This window comes from Falco rusticolus, chromosome 6, assembly GCF_015220075.1.
Source record: "Falco rusticolus isolate bFalRus1 chromosome 6, bFalRus1.pri, whole genome shotgun sequence".
Classification (NCBI taxonomy): domain Eukaryota; kingdom Metazoa; phylum Chordata; class Aves; order Falconiformes; family Falconidae; genus Falco; species Falco rusticolus.
This window is the reverse complement of record NC_051192.1, coordinates 59831494-59849365: the sequence shown is the minus strand read 5'-3', so window position 1 is coordinate 59849365 and position 17872 is coordinate 59831494. Positions and strand designations below refer to the sequence as shown.

The 17872-nt window shown below is 36.6% G+C and overlaps 1 protein-coding gene across 1 annotated transcript in view; it reads right to left on the bottom strand.

Moving 5' to 3' along the window:
• NBAS (NBAS subunit of NRZ tethering complex) overlaps positions 1-17872 on the bottom strand; it is a 183471-nt gene that overhangs the window by 79796 nt on the left and 85803 nt on the right. Inside the window, exons 36-40 of the mRNA XM_037391240.1 lie at positions 16156-16323; positions 15445-15558; positions 15077-15200; positions 10576-10652; positions 9881-10018 (exon numbers count right to left, since the gene is read on the bottom strand). Coding sequence (XP_037247137.1) covers positions 9881-10018; positions 10576-10652; positions 15077-15200; positions 15445-15558; positions 16156-16323 — 621 coding nt within the window. The remainder of the gene's footprint in view (positions 1-9880; positions 10019-10575; positions 10653-15076; positions 15201-15444; positions 15559-16155; positions 16324-17872) is intronic.

Below are 17872 nucleotides of genomic sequence, written 5' to 3'. Positions count from 1 at the left end.
TCACAGCTGCCTCATGTCTGATCTGCTCAAAGCAAAAGATAAACTGTATGGTTGAGATGGATTACCAGAACATCTCAGAAATAAAACCTGTACTGTCACATCACTCAAGTGCAAGGATACTTCAATGTTTTTGTTCTTCCACTGCTGCAGCTACACATATTGTTGGGTGACAACACCGATTTCTTCAGGATCAGCCTTCACAACCGTTTTTTAAATGGGTACAGGAAGCAGAAAATCCCATCACCTACCAGTGAAACCACATCAAGTCAGCACAGGAAGATACCTACTAGAATACCTTTTATAAGCTGCAAGATGCATCACAATGAAGTTGTACAAACTAACCCAAAAAAATGAAGTAGAGATGAGCTGTGCAATAAATCCTCAATTATCAAACCTAAAGGAAGGTCTTACATATTCAGACAATATTAAAACAATTCTCTATTTCAGATTCATAAACTTAAATGATCCATCAGAAGTTTTTGTAACATACTCTAATGTCAAAGATATATTTAAGTATGATTATTTTAAAGTCTGTTCGTACTCTCTAAAATTGTTTGTCACCGCAGTACTGTACATGGCTGATGCAAACAAGCAAATTCATACTGTACTCAAAAAGGTAGATCTGGATTTTGTAGATGCAGGAATGCAGCCGTGGACTCTAGCTCCCTATTCTCCCTTCTCATCTTCACCACAGATTTCATCCAGATTTCTCTTTATTCCAAGAGCTGAAATTGGTTGTTTTAAAACTTCATTCTAGATGAGTGGCTGCACAAAAAAAATGCTCCTGGACCACAGTTTAAATTCCAGTACAATTACCTCTCACTTGAAGTGACCAAGTTTAAAACACTCTCAAACATATATATTACACAAACACAATTTAAAATGTTATACAAAATGCAGATTACACAGGTGGCTGAGGGCTTCACAGTCCTAGCCCTCTTAGCAGTTTAAAGCTAGTACTAACTTTAAGGGATTAGTTGAATTTCTGGGGAAATTAGTGGAAAGCCAGTATGTACATTTGTAGTGAAATTAAAATAAACTAATTCACCTCAAAAAAACCCAGCCAAAACCAAAAGAATTGGTTAATTATGAGGGGAACACAAAAATACAGATAAACAGTTTGTAAATAAGCATTCGCAATTTCAGTGAAATTGAAACTAATTAATTTCCAAGGTCCTGCTTTCTTCCACTATCAGGCAATAGGGACCTGCCATAACAATTCAAACTGCAAACATATGATCATAAATGACATTACATGCAAATGTGCTTTGTTGCTTTATGAACAGAAGTACACTGAGAATGCAAAATCTATAAAAGGCTGAAAAATTATAATATTGCAAAACTGGAGTCTACAAAGAACAAACCATCTCTTTGGCTATTTTGTTTGTTTCTTTTTTTTAATAAAAGGAATGCTGTATGTTTTGAATAAGCAATGCTGCAATGTAATGGTTGAAAAGTGAAACACTTGGAATAGGAAGATAGCATACACCACTGCCATTTCAAGATCATTACATTGGAAATTAATTGAATCTTATAAGGGCAAAAGGTTGTCCAAGATGCTGGCATGATTAAAGATACGACCCAAGTAGAAACCCAGGAGCATTTTCTGCCAACAAAGGCTCCAGATGAGATTGAATAAGAAACAACTGAGAATTAAGCTGTTAGTTTTGAATTATGAATCAGATGTTGCCAGCACACAACCTTAAAATAATATTTCCTGCTGGTTTTATTTCTGCTTCAAAAATTACACTGAAGATGGTATTAGAATTGGGCTAAGCAGTGTACAGCATCTATTACACAAACCCATGGTTTTTTAACTATTTGCCCCACAAACTGTAGCACAATCATTGCCTAGAATTATCAGAATACTCAAAACCAAGGATAAAATGTAGTCAAATTTAGTTTCATCTATATATCTTGCTTTAATGACAAACAGCCACCCATCATAAAATTAAATCATATAGTCAGCCAGGATATCTGCAGTATTTATAGACTACTGAATGTTAATATCTGCATGTTAATCTAAAAATTGCCTTGTATTCTTACTAAAGATATTTTAAGGTAGAACCAACAGATGAAACTTGGTTACAGAAATAACACATGATCTTTTAATAGCCAGCATCATAAGAAAAAATAACAGAATTACTTTAAGCCCAAATAAAACCACCAGGTATAAGTTAAATCAATATAATTTCCAATACAGAAACCAGTATTCCTGCAGGGGAGGGTGGGAAGCAAGAGGCTGCTGTTAAGTAATAAAACAAAAATAATTTGAAGTGTTGTCCAAGCAGTTGTTTCTACAGTTATGTTAAATGACTTGTCCCTAAAGAGTTGAAGAAATTGCCCTAGTGCTCTGTTTTAAATGCTTTTTTGCTTTGTTTTTAATCAGCTAGTCCAGCAAGAGTGAGAAATAGTTTGTCCAAAGATAAAATGTTTTCACTGTTTCTTTTCTACCTTGTGTTCTCTTACAGACTCTCTGTTATTGAGTAAGATATCGTCAACTCAGGTTTAGGTAGAAAAATCTCTTCTCATTATTTCACCTGACAGCTGTTTTAGTGGAACTAACAGATGATACATAAAAGTTTAAATGTCAACTGAAAGACCACCTCTAAAAATACAAAATTACTACATGGTTTTGAGTGAATTGGCTACTAAATCCATAGTACATAATTAATTTCCCATTTGCATTCAGCATTAGTCTCAATAAATAATGTCCCCATTTAGGTAATTATCTTAACCTTCTACCTCCTTCTTCTCTAAAAAACTAATAATTGTGCTTTCTTTTTGAATAAATTATGTTATTGTATACTCTTTCAGAATATGCCTTTTAATTTGATCTATATAACAGCAGCTGTAGTCATATACAGACTCTGGGACAAGTACACGCTCCTACTATAAAACTTCAGTACGATATGATACAGTTTTAGCTGAAGTACGATACTGTATCCTTTTAGTTTGTACCGTTAGTTGGCTGGATATACGCAAATATTTCTATACTTTACTGTTTTAAAGCCTGAAAACTAAATATTCCATGAGCTGTAAGACATAATTTTCCCTTCCCTAACAGTTATTAAAATACCAGAAGTCAAATACTTTTTCATCGTAATCCACAAGCACTGCTAGCACTTGTGATCAGAAGCATGATTTTCTCAGTGACCAGCTTCTCTAATGGTGGTGTACATTTACATGGATAGCTTTTTAGGCTAAATTTATAAAGGCCAATCTAGCATTTATCCTCAATTTTGCAAGATAAAAACAAACAAAACAAAACCCACACACACAAACCACCAAAAAAATTGCCACCACCAAACAGCCAAACTACTGAAACTCGAAGAGACAGAGGAGCCAGCTCTCTCACTTGATGGGAATTTGGCTTTGTCTGAAAAGTTACCTACATTGCCAAATTTCATTTAATTTTTTTTCTGTTTTATTATTAATAGAAAATTTCGGTTGGGCTCCTTATAATTAATGATGCTCACTGACTGGAGAAAACAGTTGCAAAAGCACAGAAAAGGCAAATAAATAAAAGATAAAGCCAATTGACTAGGGCAAGACTGCTTAAAAAAGCTGTTGATCACCTTTATATTGTTTCCCAGAGAGGAACTAAACCCTTTGCAAAAATGAAAGCATTAGTACTTACCCCAGCTACCACCCTTGCATGATCAGCCACAAATATGTCTCCAGAGGAACACAGCCAAGCTAGACCTCAAACCTCTGCTGAAATGGAAGCCTGGTTTGAAGATTCTCTTTTCTAAAAGAGTATTTCTGAATAGCTGGCTCAAGAACAACACTCACTCTGCTTTCAGAAGTAGGATTTAACAGAATAGCTTATATAACCCTTGAGAAAAAAGTAAGCAACACTGTAAACATCTCTTTTTCTTAAGCACAATTCATTTTGAAGAAATTAAAAAAAAAGGGGGGGGGGAGAGAAGGGGGAATATCCCAACTATTTAAAAATAGCTCTTTTCTGAGTCACCTAAATATCATTTGGTCCCAAGTAAGAGTGGCAATGCCTCTTAGTGTTGTGTACTTAAAAGAAATATGAGGATCTGTGAAGCACTGGCTTATCTGTATCAGACAAGCCTCAAACACAGCTGTCACAACCTGACTGCAATGTCACTAACTGCTGGATTACTATTTCAGAGATCATACTGAAAGACGTTCAAAGGTCCACAATGAGCTTACCTGAACTTCAAGATTTCAAACACAATAGTGTTTAGTGAGCTCACAATTTTTGTTAGATCAGATAGTCATTCATTAAAAAAAAAAAAAGTGTGTTTATTTGTTGAGACATCACTAAGGAGTAAACAAATAAATGAGGAAAAGATACAAAATGTGACAGGCCAAAGAGGAAATTCAAAGGGCCTAAAAAGTACCTGGAAAATGTCTTACAAAGAACAGGAAAGCTGACAGCAAAAAGTTCTGAAAAGTTACTCAAAATCAGGAAGCAGCTAAAGAAGTGGCAGGATCACCTGGTGAAAAGGTGTCAAAGGGGCCCTCATGGATAAGTCCATAGCAGATGAAATCAATAAGCACTTTGTGTCAGCCCTCACTGCTGAAGATGTGAGGGACAGAGCTCAAAAGATATAAGAGTTAGAGACAAGTTAGAAGAAAATGTATCTGAAGTGTCAGGCCAATTAAGTGATGTACTTGCACACCACCAGGACCAGATGGCATTCATCCCTCTGTTCCCAAGGAACACCAATGAGAAATTATGTTAAATGGCAGGCTAAGGTGCATCAACGAATGTTCTAAAAAACCACTGTGCCAGAGTACAAAAGTCCCATCTGAAAAATGGAACTCAAGAGGATCACAGATCAGCAAGTCAGATTTCCATCCCTGGCAAGATGGCAGACTGTAACAAAGAATAAGACCACTGAGCACATGCATTAACAGAGCTTGGTGGGAAAGAGTCAGCATGGCCTGTGTAAAGAGAACTTAACTTTGTTAGGTTGCTGGAGGACTATGAGAGTGTCAAGGGGCACATGGATGAAGGGAATCCTGTGGCAAAATATATACAGATCTTCCAAAACTATTTGACAAGTTTCCTCACCAAAGTCCACTCAGGAAACTTAGGTTGCCTGGGGATAGAACAAAGGTATTTTTATGAACTGAAACCTGGTAAAAGGAGAGGTAAAAGCTTAGTGATCACTTTCCAGGTAGGGGAGAGTCAGCAGCAAGTCCTCTAGGGGCAAGTTTTGAGACCACTTTTACTCATCAATGACTTGGAGAAGGGATAAGCAATAAATATTTAAGTTTTCTGATGATACTAAGCTCTTCGAATTATTAAAATGTCATATCAATACTACAGTGTTTGGTCTACCTTAGCGTTTTTAATAAAGAACCCCACCCCACCCACCCTCTCCCCCCAAAAAAAACCCCCAAACAAAACAACCCCACAAAACACCACCAAAGAAAACTTCTCCCAAGTTCTTAGTCTGCCAGTTCATGTCTCATTCACAGTGCCTTCCCCTACTGCCCTCTATCTCCCTGGTTCTCCTCTCCACCACAGACTCCATGCATACGCGGGAAGGTCAATGGGAGAGAGAGTAGTGCAGTGTAGATTCAAGGAGTTACACTCTCATCTTTTCAAGTTTTGGGGCAGACATGCACTGGATTTAGATGCATATACCAAATGAGATAAGACATTATTTCCGCCCCCTCAAATATTAATGAGTAATTGTATCTGAACACGTACAAGCAAGCAGCCTCGTATATAAAAAAATAGGAAGTGCCAGGCATAAAGAACAATGTGACAAGGAAGTGGAGCAACCTAAAGACCAGCAAAGAAACTTCAACTTGAAGCAGAACATACAACATAAAATTCAAACAGGGAAGCAAAGGGGAGAAATTACACTGCCAAAGGAAATTTGCGAGTTCTCAGCATCACTAACCAAAGAGAAAGAGGGGTCAAAGAGGAGGCAAGGGCTTGAATCATGAATTAAAATAGTAATACAATTAAAGAAGGTCATGTTTTAAGTCCATCATAAGTCAACCTAAAAGAGCACTCTACCATTTTACCATCTACAATAGACTGTGCTAGCCATTGCACTTGCGGATGAAGAGCTGAATGTTCAGACAGAATGAAACAAGACTGACTGACATAGTTTGTTAGTTTTCTGCATCAGTGTTAATACTCCAGTAAACTTCATGAACACACACCCAATTTCAGAATAAAAATGTATATACTGTTTCTAGTGAGTTAAGTTTATAAGTTAGGAATATGACAGGATATTATTATTAAACACAAACCAATATGCAACCATTTAATAAGCATTTGATTTCCAATGTGCGATTACTTCGTGTATAGAATTAACTTCTAGCTGCATATATTGCCAGTTGCAATGCACAAAAGGGCAGTAATCATTTTCTTGGATGAAAATAACAGGTAAGGGAATAAAATATAAACCTAAGAATTTTCCGCTAATGGCAACATTCCTCCTCTGCTATTAACTGCAAAATTCCCATTCCCCTCTGCAACTTAACAGTATCTGTTAGAACTGTTGCTTGATGCTCCAAGAAAAAGCTCATCCCCCAGCTAAAGTCAGTAAAATAATCCTCTCCAAAACCACAGAAACACCTCAGCATTAGATTATTAGCATGGGGACAGGAACATAAAGTACTAATTAGCCTTAGGGTAATTAAAGTTTTTCACTCCTTTCTAGAGTGAAATCCTCCAGATATATTTATCCTGCTCACTTATCAGATCACTGGAATAGGACAAATGAGAAAAGCTTTAACAGCAAAAATTATCCAGCAAATTTCTTGCTCATCTGTATGACTTTTCTTCTTCTTCATCAAGACTTGGAAGTAGTGAGCAGTGAATCAGTGGTAGTGGGAAGACAGCCTTGATGCTGTGCAAGCAAAGTTCAGCACCAGCCAAAACACCAGTGTGTTATCAACGCTGCACAGTGCCATAGGGGCTGCTATGAAGAAAGTTAACCCCACCTCTGCCAGAGGCAGTACAGACCTAAACCAAAAATAAATATAGCTTCTCTAAAGGTCATGTGCCTCCTTACACCAATGCTTTCCACAGCCAGTCCGTTTCTGGAAATTTTGTTCTGTTCTGTCTGGCATTATTCTTAGACCTTCACCTATGGTTTCATTTGGTTGTAGAGATCTAACATCTTACTCAGGAGAAGAAACTGATATAGGTCAGATGCCCTAAACTATAACTATTATGTTCATATTATTATAACAACTAAAATTCAAAATTGTCTCGAGTACAAAACTGAAGCAGCGCTTTACACCTAAATCCTTTTTTTTCTCCTTAAAGCAAAGTAATAACTTGATTATCGAGCTGATTTCCTTTTGGACATCAACAGTACAAAAAAGTTAACCAGAATTTTTGGCAATTTATGATTCTTTTTTGATGTGCAGATATTAGCTGTAGGTATTTCACATTGCAGTTTAAAAAAAAAAAAACATAATCAAGCCTTCACGCAGCAGACCCAATCATTCCTTCAAAATGTCTTTCTTGACTAATGACCAAGTCCTAAAGGTCTATCTTAGCCAGCTGAAAGGGAACTCTCCCCCACTACTCCCCATTATCCTTATAACACAACTGTCATTTTCATTCTGAGAACATATCTCTTATTATGCCAGATGTACTCATTTACTGTTTTGAAAGATTTACACAGTATTATTTTAAAGAAAACGAAGGAAATGTAGACTTTTCCATGCCTCTTTACAGCTTCTTATAAATTCAGCTAGAGTTTTCAGGCAGGGTACTTGATTCAGCCGATTGGAGAAATCACACTGTGACTCAGATGCTGCTAAACAGAAATAAATGTTCTATTATCTCAAGGATCCACCATCTAAGCATGTGGCTGAAGGGCCAGATTTAAATCTTTACTGAATATGTAAAGGTTTGGGGTGGGGGTGTGGAGAAGGATTGGTTACACACTCTCACCCAAAAACTACACTCAATTTCTTCTAAGAACAATGCACAGCTTTGAATGATACATTTAAAATGGCCTAGGTACACATTTCTGCTTTACGGAACAGTTTTAAGATAAAGGTGATGCAAGACACTAGTGGCAAGAGCTGGAAGACAATCTACTATGTAATGACGTATACAATTGAGTTTATCATATTCATAAAAGTATGTACCATAAAAGATTAAAAGCAATGGTTTTTTAACCCCCACAGAGCTCTTTGGAAACACAAAACCAAAAACCATGGCTAGATCTATTTCCATGAACAGCATCTGGTATGGCATTGAGGACAGCAACTTGTAAGTGGAGCCATTCTTTATTACCAGCATTTAAGTGTACATTTACTCAAATGGCTGTTTTGCAGTATAAACTAAGCATTTAAGTCTGGGTTGGTTGGGGGGGGGGGGGTTGTGGGGGGGATGTTTTGTGGTTTTTTTGTTTGGTTGATTGGGTTTTGGTTTTTGGTTTTGGGTTTTGTTGGGGTTTTTTGGGGGGGTGGGGGGAGAGTCTTACTGGGCATTCAGGTTTTCCCCCCTCCCCCCCACCCCTTTCTTGGTGTGCTCTTCATTCAGGATCTTCTCATACAGTTGTTTTCAAAAGCTACTGTTTTAAGAATAGTACTTAAACATAGCACATTCTTTTTAGCAAACTTAGAATCCACTGCTTATCACAGTTGCATACAGTATTTTACCAAGATGGAGCAAAAGATTTAGCCAAAGACTGTACCAGTAAGAGATAAACTACATGGTGCTACTGATAAGACCTTGGTTATTAAACAGCAGTTGGAGCAGAAACAATTCATCTTTACCATCCTTGCTCTTATGACTTCCTCTTTCAAAAGGATTCACAGCTCCTTCTATAAAATAAGACTGTTTCAAAATGCTAAACTAAAAAAAAAAATATTTTTTTTTCCCCATCAAAGGTGTCTTGCAGCAGGTGGACCTCAGCTCAGGGAAAGCTACTTAACAAACATGAATTAATTCCTCACAACCAACATATTTTGCAAGCCCCCCAAATTTCAGTTGTGAGCTAAGTTTTCCCTTAGCGTCTAAACAGAAGATGGAAAGAATGCAAATCTCAGCAGGAACATGAAAGGCAGCCTAATTGCAGAACTGGGCAAATACCAAAACAGGCTTTCCTCTGTAAATCAGCAGTCATTCTGAACACGGGGAAAAAAAACAAAATCTGCTCTCATGCCACAGTGGTGATTAGTGATTCATCTTTGCTGAAAACCAAGCAGTCCGGCGAGCTTGTGTGCAGAAAAAAAGAATCGGTGTAAATTCAGAAAGGCTCTTGGAGTGGCAAAGAAGAGTTTTTACTCTAGTATCTTGGCAGAAATGGCAAATGCTGCCATGTTAAATCTTTGTATGTCACCTCTTCAATTTAGTTCCAAGTTTACCATGTAACTGCTTTAATGACAGGCAATGAATAAGAGGGAAAGCTGTGCCTTTTCAAAAAGAGACACTTGTCAAAGGAAATCAACCAATTCATCAATGAATGAGGATGAATTCTCAAAACACCATATGTAAACTGAAATACAAAATAGCACACCTCAGGGAAGGCTACAGAAACTTTTTGCATACCACCATTCTTGCTGAAATGGACGCTTGACTCTTCTAGGAAGTACTATATTGTATCAGTATTGCAAGATAGCAGCACAGGTTATGCTCATTATTGCTCAGTTTTTATACGCTACTTTGAAGACTGACAGTGCTATTACCTACAAATGACACTTGACACTGTGCTTCAAAAACTCCTCCACAAATTGTGAAGTACTTGTCTGTTTACAGCACTGTAGAAGAATAATTACGTGTAACTTAAAAGACTTCTCACAGTGTAAGTCAGATCAGCTCCTTAACAGGCTTAACTCATGTACTGGTTTTTCAGAATAGCTTTAATGCTGTACATTAATGAATATGGTTTTAAAAAGAAAGAGTACTAACCCTGTAGAGAGGGTGGCATTTGTCCTTGAAACATGGTACCAAACGAGCATAGATCTGCAGGCTATAGTAATAACTTGCCAGCTGGAGAGATAACGCAGAATGTAATTGCTTTTCAAAGCATTTGTTGGCATCTACCACCTAGGAGAAAAAGAGCATTAATTTAGATGAAAGATTTAATAAGCATACAACATTAAGTGCACAAACTTTCTAAAAAGCTACTTGCTGTGACTTAGAAATAGCTGTAACTACGTTTTTCTGGCACAGAAGTAAATCAGTAACATACACAAACACACAAAGATAATTTTATATTACAATGTTTCTCACACTCTTGCACAAACACCTAACCAAAATGCTTTTCCAATTACAGTTTTGCTGCTTCTATACCACAAACTAATTATCCACCTTTCTGAGCTACGTTAGAACTGTCAGTCAGGTGGCCAGACAACTACTTTAAGTAAGAAAATGTGTCTTTTTGCCAGTGCCATGTTCACAAGCCAGTCCAACAGCATTTGTTCAGAGTTCCCTCTAAATGCACCAGCCCAATCTATTAAAAAGTGTATTTAAATGAATTCAAAGAATCAAGATTTTAAAACCCTACGGAAATTACTTCTTTTTTTTTTTTTTAATGGAATTTTGAAATGCTATGAATAGTCTTTCCTGGCAAAAAAACAGAAACAAAATCACTATCAACATACCTGTGGCAGTGCAAGCAAATAGGCAAGAGACAAGGCCATATCATTTGGTAAAGCATCGCTTGCCAGTTGTAGCAAAACTGCAACATATAAGGAGCAGAAAAAAAGCTTTGATTCATCAAATGAAATTTTTTCAGTGTAACCATATTTTATTAGATACTAGCTTGAAAAGCTCTACATACTTAATTAAACACTTATAGTGCAATCCAGGAACAGGTAATATGTAATTAAACTGAAGCACAGCTTTACCTTGACTTCCAGGCAAAGCATTTGATGCATTAACCAAACAATGAGATTGTGCAGTAACAGATGCTAAGCAAAGCCAGTAAAGTTATCACCTGTACCAATTTATGATAGGTAAATATTTTGTTTGTAAATTCAATGCAGTTATGTTTTAAATGTTCAAAGAGAATAACCAGAGGAACAGTACAAAAAGTCCTCTCTTCAAACCTGAGCTCTAATTCACAAAACAAACCACATTAAAAACTCGTCTTAAAAAAAATAAAATGAAAAAAACCCCAAACCACAGAACCAAACCTGCAAGTGTCATATGAATTTTAAATAAGATCAGTGGAACACCAAAACCAGGTCCTGCCATTTACTGCAAACATAAGCATGAGCACAATGACATAGCAGAAATTAATGCATGGAAGAATAATTATTCTGATTATAAAAATATATATTTCTGGTAAAACTGGCAGAAAAAGTACCTGCTTTTCCTACATTATAGATGCCAAACTTGTGGGGCTTTTTAAACAAAAAACCCCACTATAATTTACATTCCACAAATAGAAGTGATACACAGACACAATGTAAACCCCCAGAATTTGTTAATTAGTAACAGGATCTCTCTCTCTCATGCAGTTACCTCCTTCTGTACTGAAGTCAAGCATCACCCTGTTGCTACCAGGGTTCCAACAAACAATTACAGAATAATGATTCTCATGACACACTTAATATTCAGGTTTTGGGGTAAAAAAAGCCTAAATTATTAGTTCCAGAGACAACTTCAAAAAAATCTTATGAACCCTGGACCAGAAATTGAATAAGGAATTTAAGTACATTGCAAGAATAATATTATGGTTTCATTTTTTTATAGATTGTATTTTTTATGATTATTCTAATCTGTACAAGCTACCTTCCAGCAATTTAGCTTTTTGTTTAAGGACATCTCAAATACCTATATTCCTACACTACACAAACTACTCTTGAGGGAATGCTGGCAAGAGATCCGATTACTTTATATACAGAGCCCCCCAGTGAATTCTTTGTTCCAAAGAATGATTTATAAAAGGCCTGAATGGCCAATTATAATTTTCAGATTATCATTAATTTGCCATCAGCCTGAAGTGGATTTACATGCTGGCCCTCAGCCAGAAACAAACCCCAAATTTCTATATGACAGGTCATCACAGAGGCTGTCTACATGGCAATATGTCACAGTTACTGCAAATACAAGCCTGTCCAACAGCACCTATGCTCACGCTTCAAACTTTTACTAAGAGTTTCTTGCTCCTGATAGCTTGTTTCTGCTACATTCAAAATAACCTGTATACCGTCCTAAAAAAGGTAACAGGACTCTAGAAATACCTAATATTAAAATCTTGATGAATTAGTTTGCAAAATTGGTATTTCCTACTCTGAGCACAAGTGAAGTTACTTTATATATTCATATAACCACCTCTAGTTGAACAGAAAAAAAATGGGAAAAGGGAAAGAAGAATCTGGGCTCCAACTCCTTCTCCATTTCTCTGCAAAATTAGCAATTGCAAAGCCTTGGGAATGATCAACTGTGGGCTCTCTTCCAGCTTAACATCCTCAACATGGTAACAGCCACAGTAGCAAAACTATAACTTCACTTTTCAGATAGCAATCCTGACAGAGAACATAGCACCAGTACAAGCCAGAAAACAATGTTATTCATACTCTTGCATTAAGCTCAACACAAAGACACCCCTGTTGCCAGAATGCTGTTAAGACCTGCCTCCACTGTCATCCCTTCTGAGATTAAAAAAAAAAAAAATCCCCTGTACTAATTCAAAAAATATAATTTTTCTGTGTGTTTGTGTGCAGATGTGTTAATATATCCATACACAGATGCCTACTTTACGTACACACAAACACACGTGTATACACAAAGATCAACTTCAGTTTTCTGTTTCTCAGTGAAGCCCTATGGGAATTCTCTGATGTCTAACAGGGCTGAGTTCGAATCACAGGCTATGGTCACTAGCAGGATGCCATTCTGTCCTTTCATACATCTTCACAAAATTTACAGGAACTTAGTATCATTTTAGACCACTGCAAAATTTGAAATTTGCCCAAGGGATTAAACATTACAGGGTTGGTAAACCAGGAAGGACAAGCACTGACAAACAAAGAGCCAGTGCTGCTGTCTCACAAGCAATATTTCCTTAGGAAAACACTAAAAAAAAGTTTAATTTTAAAAGTAATTTTTATTTCCTGTGCAGGTCTCTACTTTATGCCACAAGACTGTTTGGAAGGCAAAGTAGGAAAGAAAATTATAATTTCTGATAACTGGAATTTATCAATCCTTAGAAAGTTTCAGCTCTTTCCTTTTTTTTCTCTCTCTAAAAAAACCCACAAAAACTGCTTCAAGCTTTCAATTCTTCATTTAGCATGTGATAAAATCTCACTAAACTTAAAAAGTATGTATTTCAGTGAAACAGTCATATCTGTAAGCAATTACAAAATCATGGAAAACATTAAGCTATTCTTTGTTCTTAAACTCCTGAGGACTGATAGGTTATGACCAAGTGTCCTGGGTTTACTTTGAGTTTAGTACCTACTCCTGTTACAATGAAATGCAGTGTTTGTAGTAACTTCCTATTCAAATTTCATCTTCAACCTCCCCGTCAAATCCCTAAGCCCTACAGAGAAAGAGAACCACAACAAAACAGGGATGCACAACACTGCCTCGGTCACACTAAGACTGTATGTGTAAGAATGCTGCCTACTGACTACCCAGAAGTGTCATACGGGACTGCAGAGTACAGAATAAATACACCTCAGTTTTCCAGAGGAAAACACAGAAATCTCAATTCCCTAACACAGTTGGAGGGACTTGTAAGCGAAATTCAGACTGACTATAGAATAAGAGCGTTAGAAGAGAACAGAAGTATTAACATTGCAAAAGCAGTTGTCTGCACACTTAGGAGGAGGAAGATAGAGGCTTGAAGACTAAAGCTGGAATCTACAATTTCTTCTTCAAGCACAAGTCCCCAGAACTGAGATTTACACCTCAAAGGCAGCCACTGAATTGTAAACCAGTTCCAATTACTCAAGTTGGAGCAGGAAGTATTACCAAAGATCTGCCAACTAACATCAGTTGTCCTAAGCAAGCAACGAATGCTTTTCAATCCTTGCCTCCCCCTCCTTTAAGACACAGCAATCACAGCTAGAAGCCTATGGGCTTTCTACATGCAAGAAAAGAGATCGTAAGTACTGATTTGAAACTACTTTTGCATTAAGAGAGTATGAAAGGAACAAAATGTGAACACATCCCCATTTATGCAAGCTGTTGCTGACCTTTTCTAATTCATGTTATTCTATTACAACTGTACAGGTTATCTGTAGAAATACCATATATCTCAAACTACTGAATCGTATACTTGTAAGACAAATATGTTGGTTTTCACTAAACAACTCAAATAAAACTGTGGCTAATGAAGAAAGTCTCACTTGAAACTTTTCTCATATTGCAAGTGATTTAATATATTCATTTTTCATGGCAGAACTTACCACAGAGTAAAATAATACAGTTTTCTTCCTTCAAGAGACACTAACAGCATGTAAATATTTAAACAGTTCATTCCTTAAACCAGCAGGAGATAGCCAAAATGAAAGACAAACAATCATAGGTAGTTTTTGTGTGGTTTGTTGTTTTTTAAAAAGTGAAACTGTTTCAGTTAACAAACCGTTAAGTATAACCTATAAAAATGTAGAAATTTCAGAAGAAGTTCTGATGATTCCAGAAGCTGCAGTTATGCATTAATTAGGAAATAAAATACTGTAACAACCCTGCAATACTGAAAGCTGTATACACAATGGCACACAATTTCAACAAGTGAATACACAGGCATACATACAAATAACATTAACACTGGGTTGCCAATTTTCATTTAAATATCTACACATGGTAGTATTCAGGAAACTTACAAAAACTTCCCCCCCCCACAACATCTGTATTTTTGTCAGCCCCCAAACACCAGTTTCTGCTCATTTAAAGCCAACTTTCAAATTTCAGATTGTAGTCTTTACTGAGCAACTCTTTAAACATACCACTTCTCTTGAAAACTCTGCAGATACTTCTATCAAGACTACTTAGGAACTTGAGATGTTGAACTGGATCCCAATTCATACAAAACGCCTAGACAATACTTCAGATCATTGTGTGCAACTCTCCATATTTAAAGCCATCCACAGATTCTCATGTGTTTACTATATATAGTAAATACAGGAATGAATATACATGTACCCATACCTTCTGTAGTTGGAAGCAGGTCTTTCCCTTCACTCTTTGTTTCTGTCAGTTTCTCTGTTCTCAGCAATACTTCCGCAAAGCTTTCCGAAGAATTGTTCTGGTATGTGCCATAGCTGATTTCAGACTAGAAGTAAAATAAAGGTAACTGACACACGTGCACTATACCCTGAAGTTCTATTTGGCTCACCTGAATTGGATGCAATTATCTGCCTTAGTTCCTGCATTTGCTTTCCTTTCTGTTTATTTTTCGATTTTTTCCTACTATTGCACAAAATTTCAAGTCACACAAATAATCCAAAATCCGTATTTTTACTTAATTATAACATCTCAACAAAAACTAACACTTCAGAACTCTAACAGAAACTTACTTCTGCAACATATGGATCAGCAATCAGAGACTCGTAAAATGGATGACAGCCTTGTTTTTCCACAATGGCATTTTCTTCAGGCCCACTTTTTAACACATCTCCAAATTCTTGGCCCTGGGAAAAATAAGTATAGTTGAACCTAGTTGTAAAAAAGCTCATTAAAGAGTCTGTAACTGCTGCTCAGAAGGGAAACAGCTGTAAATGAAAATATAATTTAATTCACTGGGGAGTAAGATAGGTATCATCTTACATAAACCAATGCTGAACGAGGTCCAGTATCCTTAAAGAGAATCATGTTTAGAAGTACCATCAGAAAAACTAGTATCATGAACGCTACAGAAAATCCACTGAGATAGAGAAGGTAGAAAAGAGAAACTGAAAAGGAATGGCTTTCAATATAAAAAAAAGAGCATTTAAAGATCGGGCTTTGCTGTGCTTCCTTCCTCAAAGTTTCGAAGTTCTGCCAAATTTCAACTATGCCTTCCCACACTATGCTAAGAAAGCAGGATGAAACAGATTAGAAAACAAGAAAAAGAAACAGCTTTAGTCCCCTTCTTTAATTGGGATTTGCTTGCAAACAATCCCATGATGTCTCTAGTTCATTTATTGATTTGAGGTCTTCAGTTAGCAGATACTACAAAACAGCCTAGCTTTTATACTAATGTATCATTGAATGTGTAAACGTTCAGAGACACATCAGCAATCCCTTACATGTAACGGTCGAAGATAAGTTAACGATCTCTTCCACCACTGTCCATCACTGACAGCATGCAGCATGGCTTTTGTAGTCATAGTTGTGTTAGACAACACCTTCATGGTTTTTGATGTCGTCCAGTACAACAAATCAGCAGACTGGCTAGAGGCAGTGTTGGTTTCATCCTGTGAGCATATCCAACACACAATGGCAAGTGTTAAGACTCATGCTTTAATTAGGCTAATGACCTAAAGCCAAATGCATTAGAGTTCTATGCATAATACTAAGATACTATGTTAGTAACATACTTTTAATGATCATTAATTTAAGCAGCAGCTGTCAAAGACAAACAAAAAACAAGTTAAAAGCGGTTTAGGAGTTTCAATCTGAAGTTACCAGCATGACCAACAGAACATTTTGCCCCTTATTCAGTTATAATCTCCTGTTTCCACAGACAACAGCTGGTTTTAATTCCGAAGTTTATAATGGTAATGTTTTACATAATTGTTGAATGCTTCTGTTAAAATAATGATGTCTCTACAAATGAGCAGATTGAGCATGCTAAAATTAATTTTCAGTAATTCAAGAAAGCTGATAGTAGACACAATCTTGTATTTGTACAGAGGCAGCATTAATTAAGTTGAATTCTCAGTAGGGAAAATGAGAAGTGATGTAAACATTCATCTCCAGACCAAGTGAAAAAGAATCATCAAGATTTGAAATTCTGTAGTCAGCATTTAGAAGATACCAGATATAGCAAACCTAAAAGACTGCAAAAAAAACCAGAGACCCCAGCCTACCCCCAGTTGCAAACTGCTTCTGTAATACATGCACATACATGTCTACACATGATCCTGCAAAACGTTTTCACTCAGTAAACTCACATGTAAGTAAATTCTTAAAAGCAGAACACGTTCCAAAAATGGAGCTTTGGCTATCAGCTTTACCTCATGTAAAGCATTTAAATAATACCCAGAACACTCATGTTGGTTGATCTGTGTTATTTCTGTCCTGAAAGGTTTAGCATTAATTGCATGCTTTACAAGGCTTGCACATTACACATGAATATATAATTAGTATGCTAATGTAAACACACTGTCTTCAGCAGTAGAAAAAAATAAGTATTTTCCTCCATACAGCAAAGTTCAAGAGCTTTATATCCAATGGTTCTCACTAACAACCCTATTATTCATCTCCCCACACACTGAAGTGTATCCAAATAGAAAATTTCTACATGTATAACTAAATATGAGGTATTAGTTTACAACATACTAATTCATGACAAAATTCCAGACTCCAGCCCAAAAAGATGTCGTTACACTTCAGTGAATTACGTCCCCTACCATAAGCTCAGCGACAAAACACGTTAGCTTCAGTAAGGCAGAATTTCACTGCAGACAAACTTATATTTAGTACCTTTTACTGTAGTATGCAGTAAATCACAGCCTCAAGCTGACCACTGAAGTAGCAGGTTCATCTTAAATCCTTCTTTCCATTAAGGCTTCAGCATTTTTTCAGTCCTTTCTGAAACTACATTCTGCATTTCACGATGTACCACTAATGAACTGACTGGCTAAACTGGAAATTTCAGCTTTTACTTGACCAAATAAAGAAAATTAATGCCAATTACAACATGCCAGTATTTTTACTCCTCTGAAAAGTTAAAAGCAACTGAAAATCATAGGTCTGGTGGCTTGGGGTGTGGGAGAGAATTTCCTGTTTGTATGTTAAGTA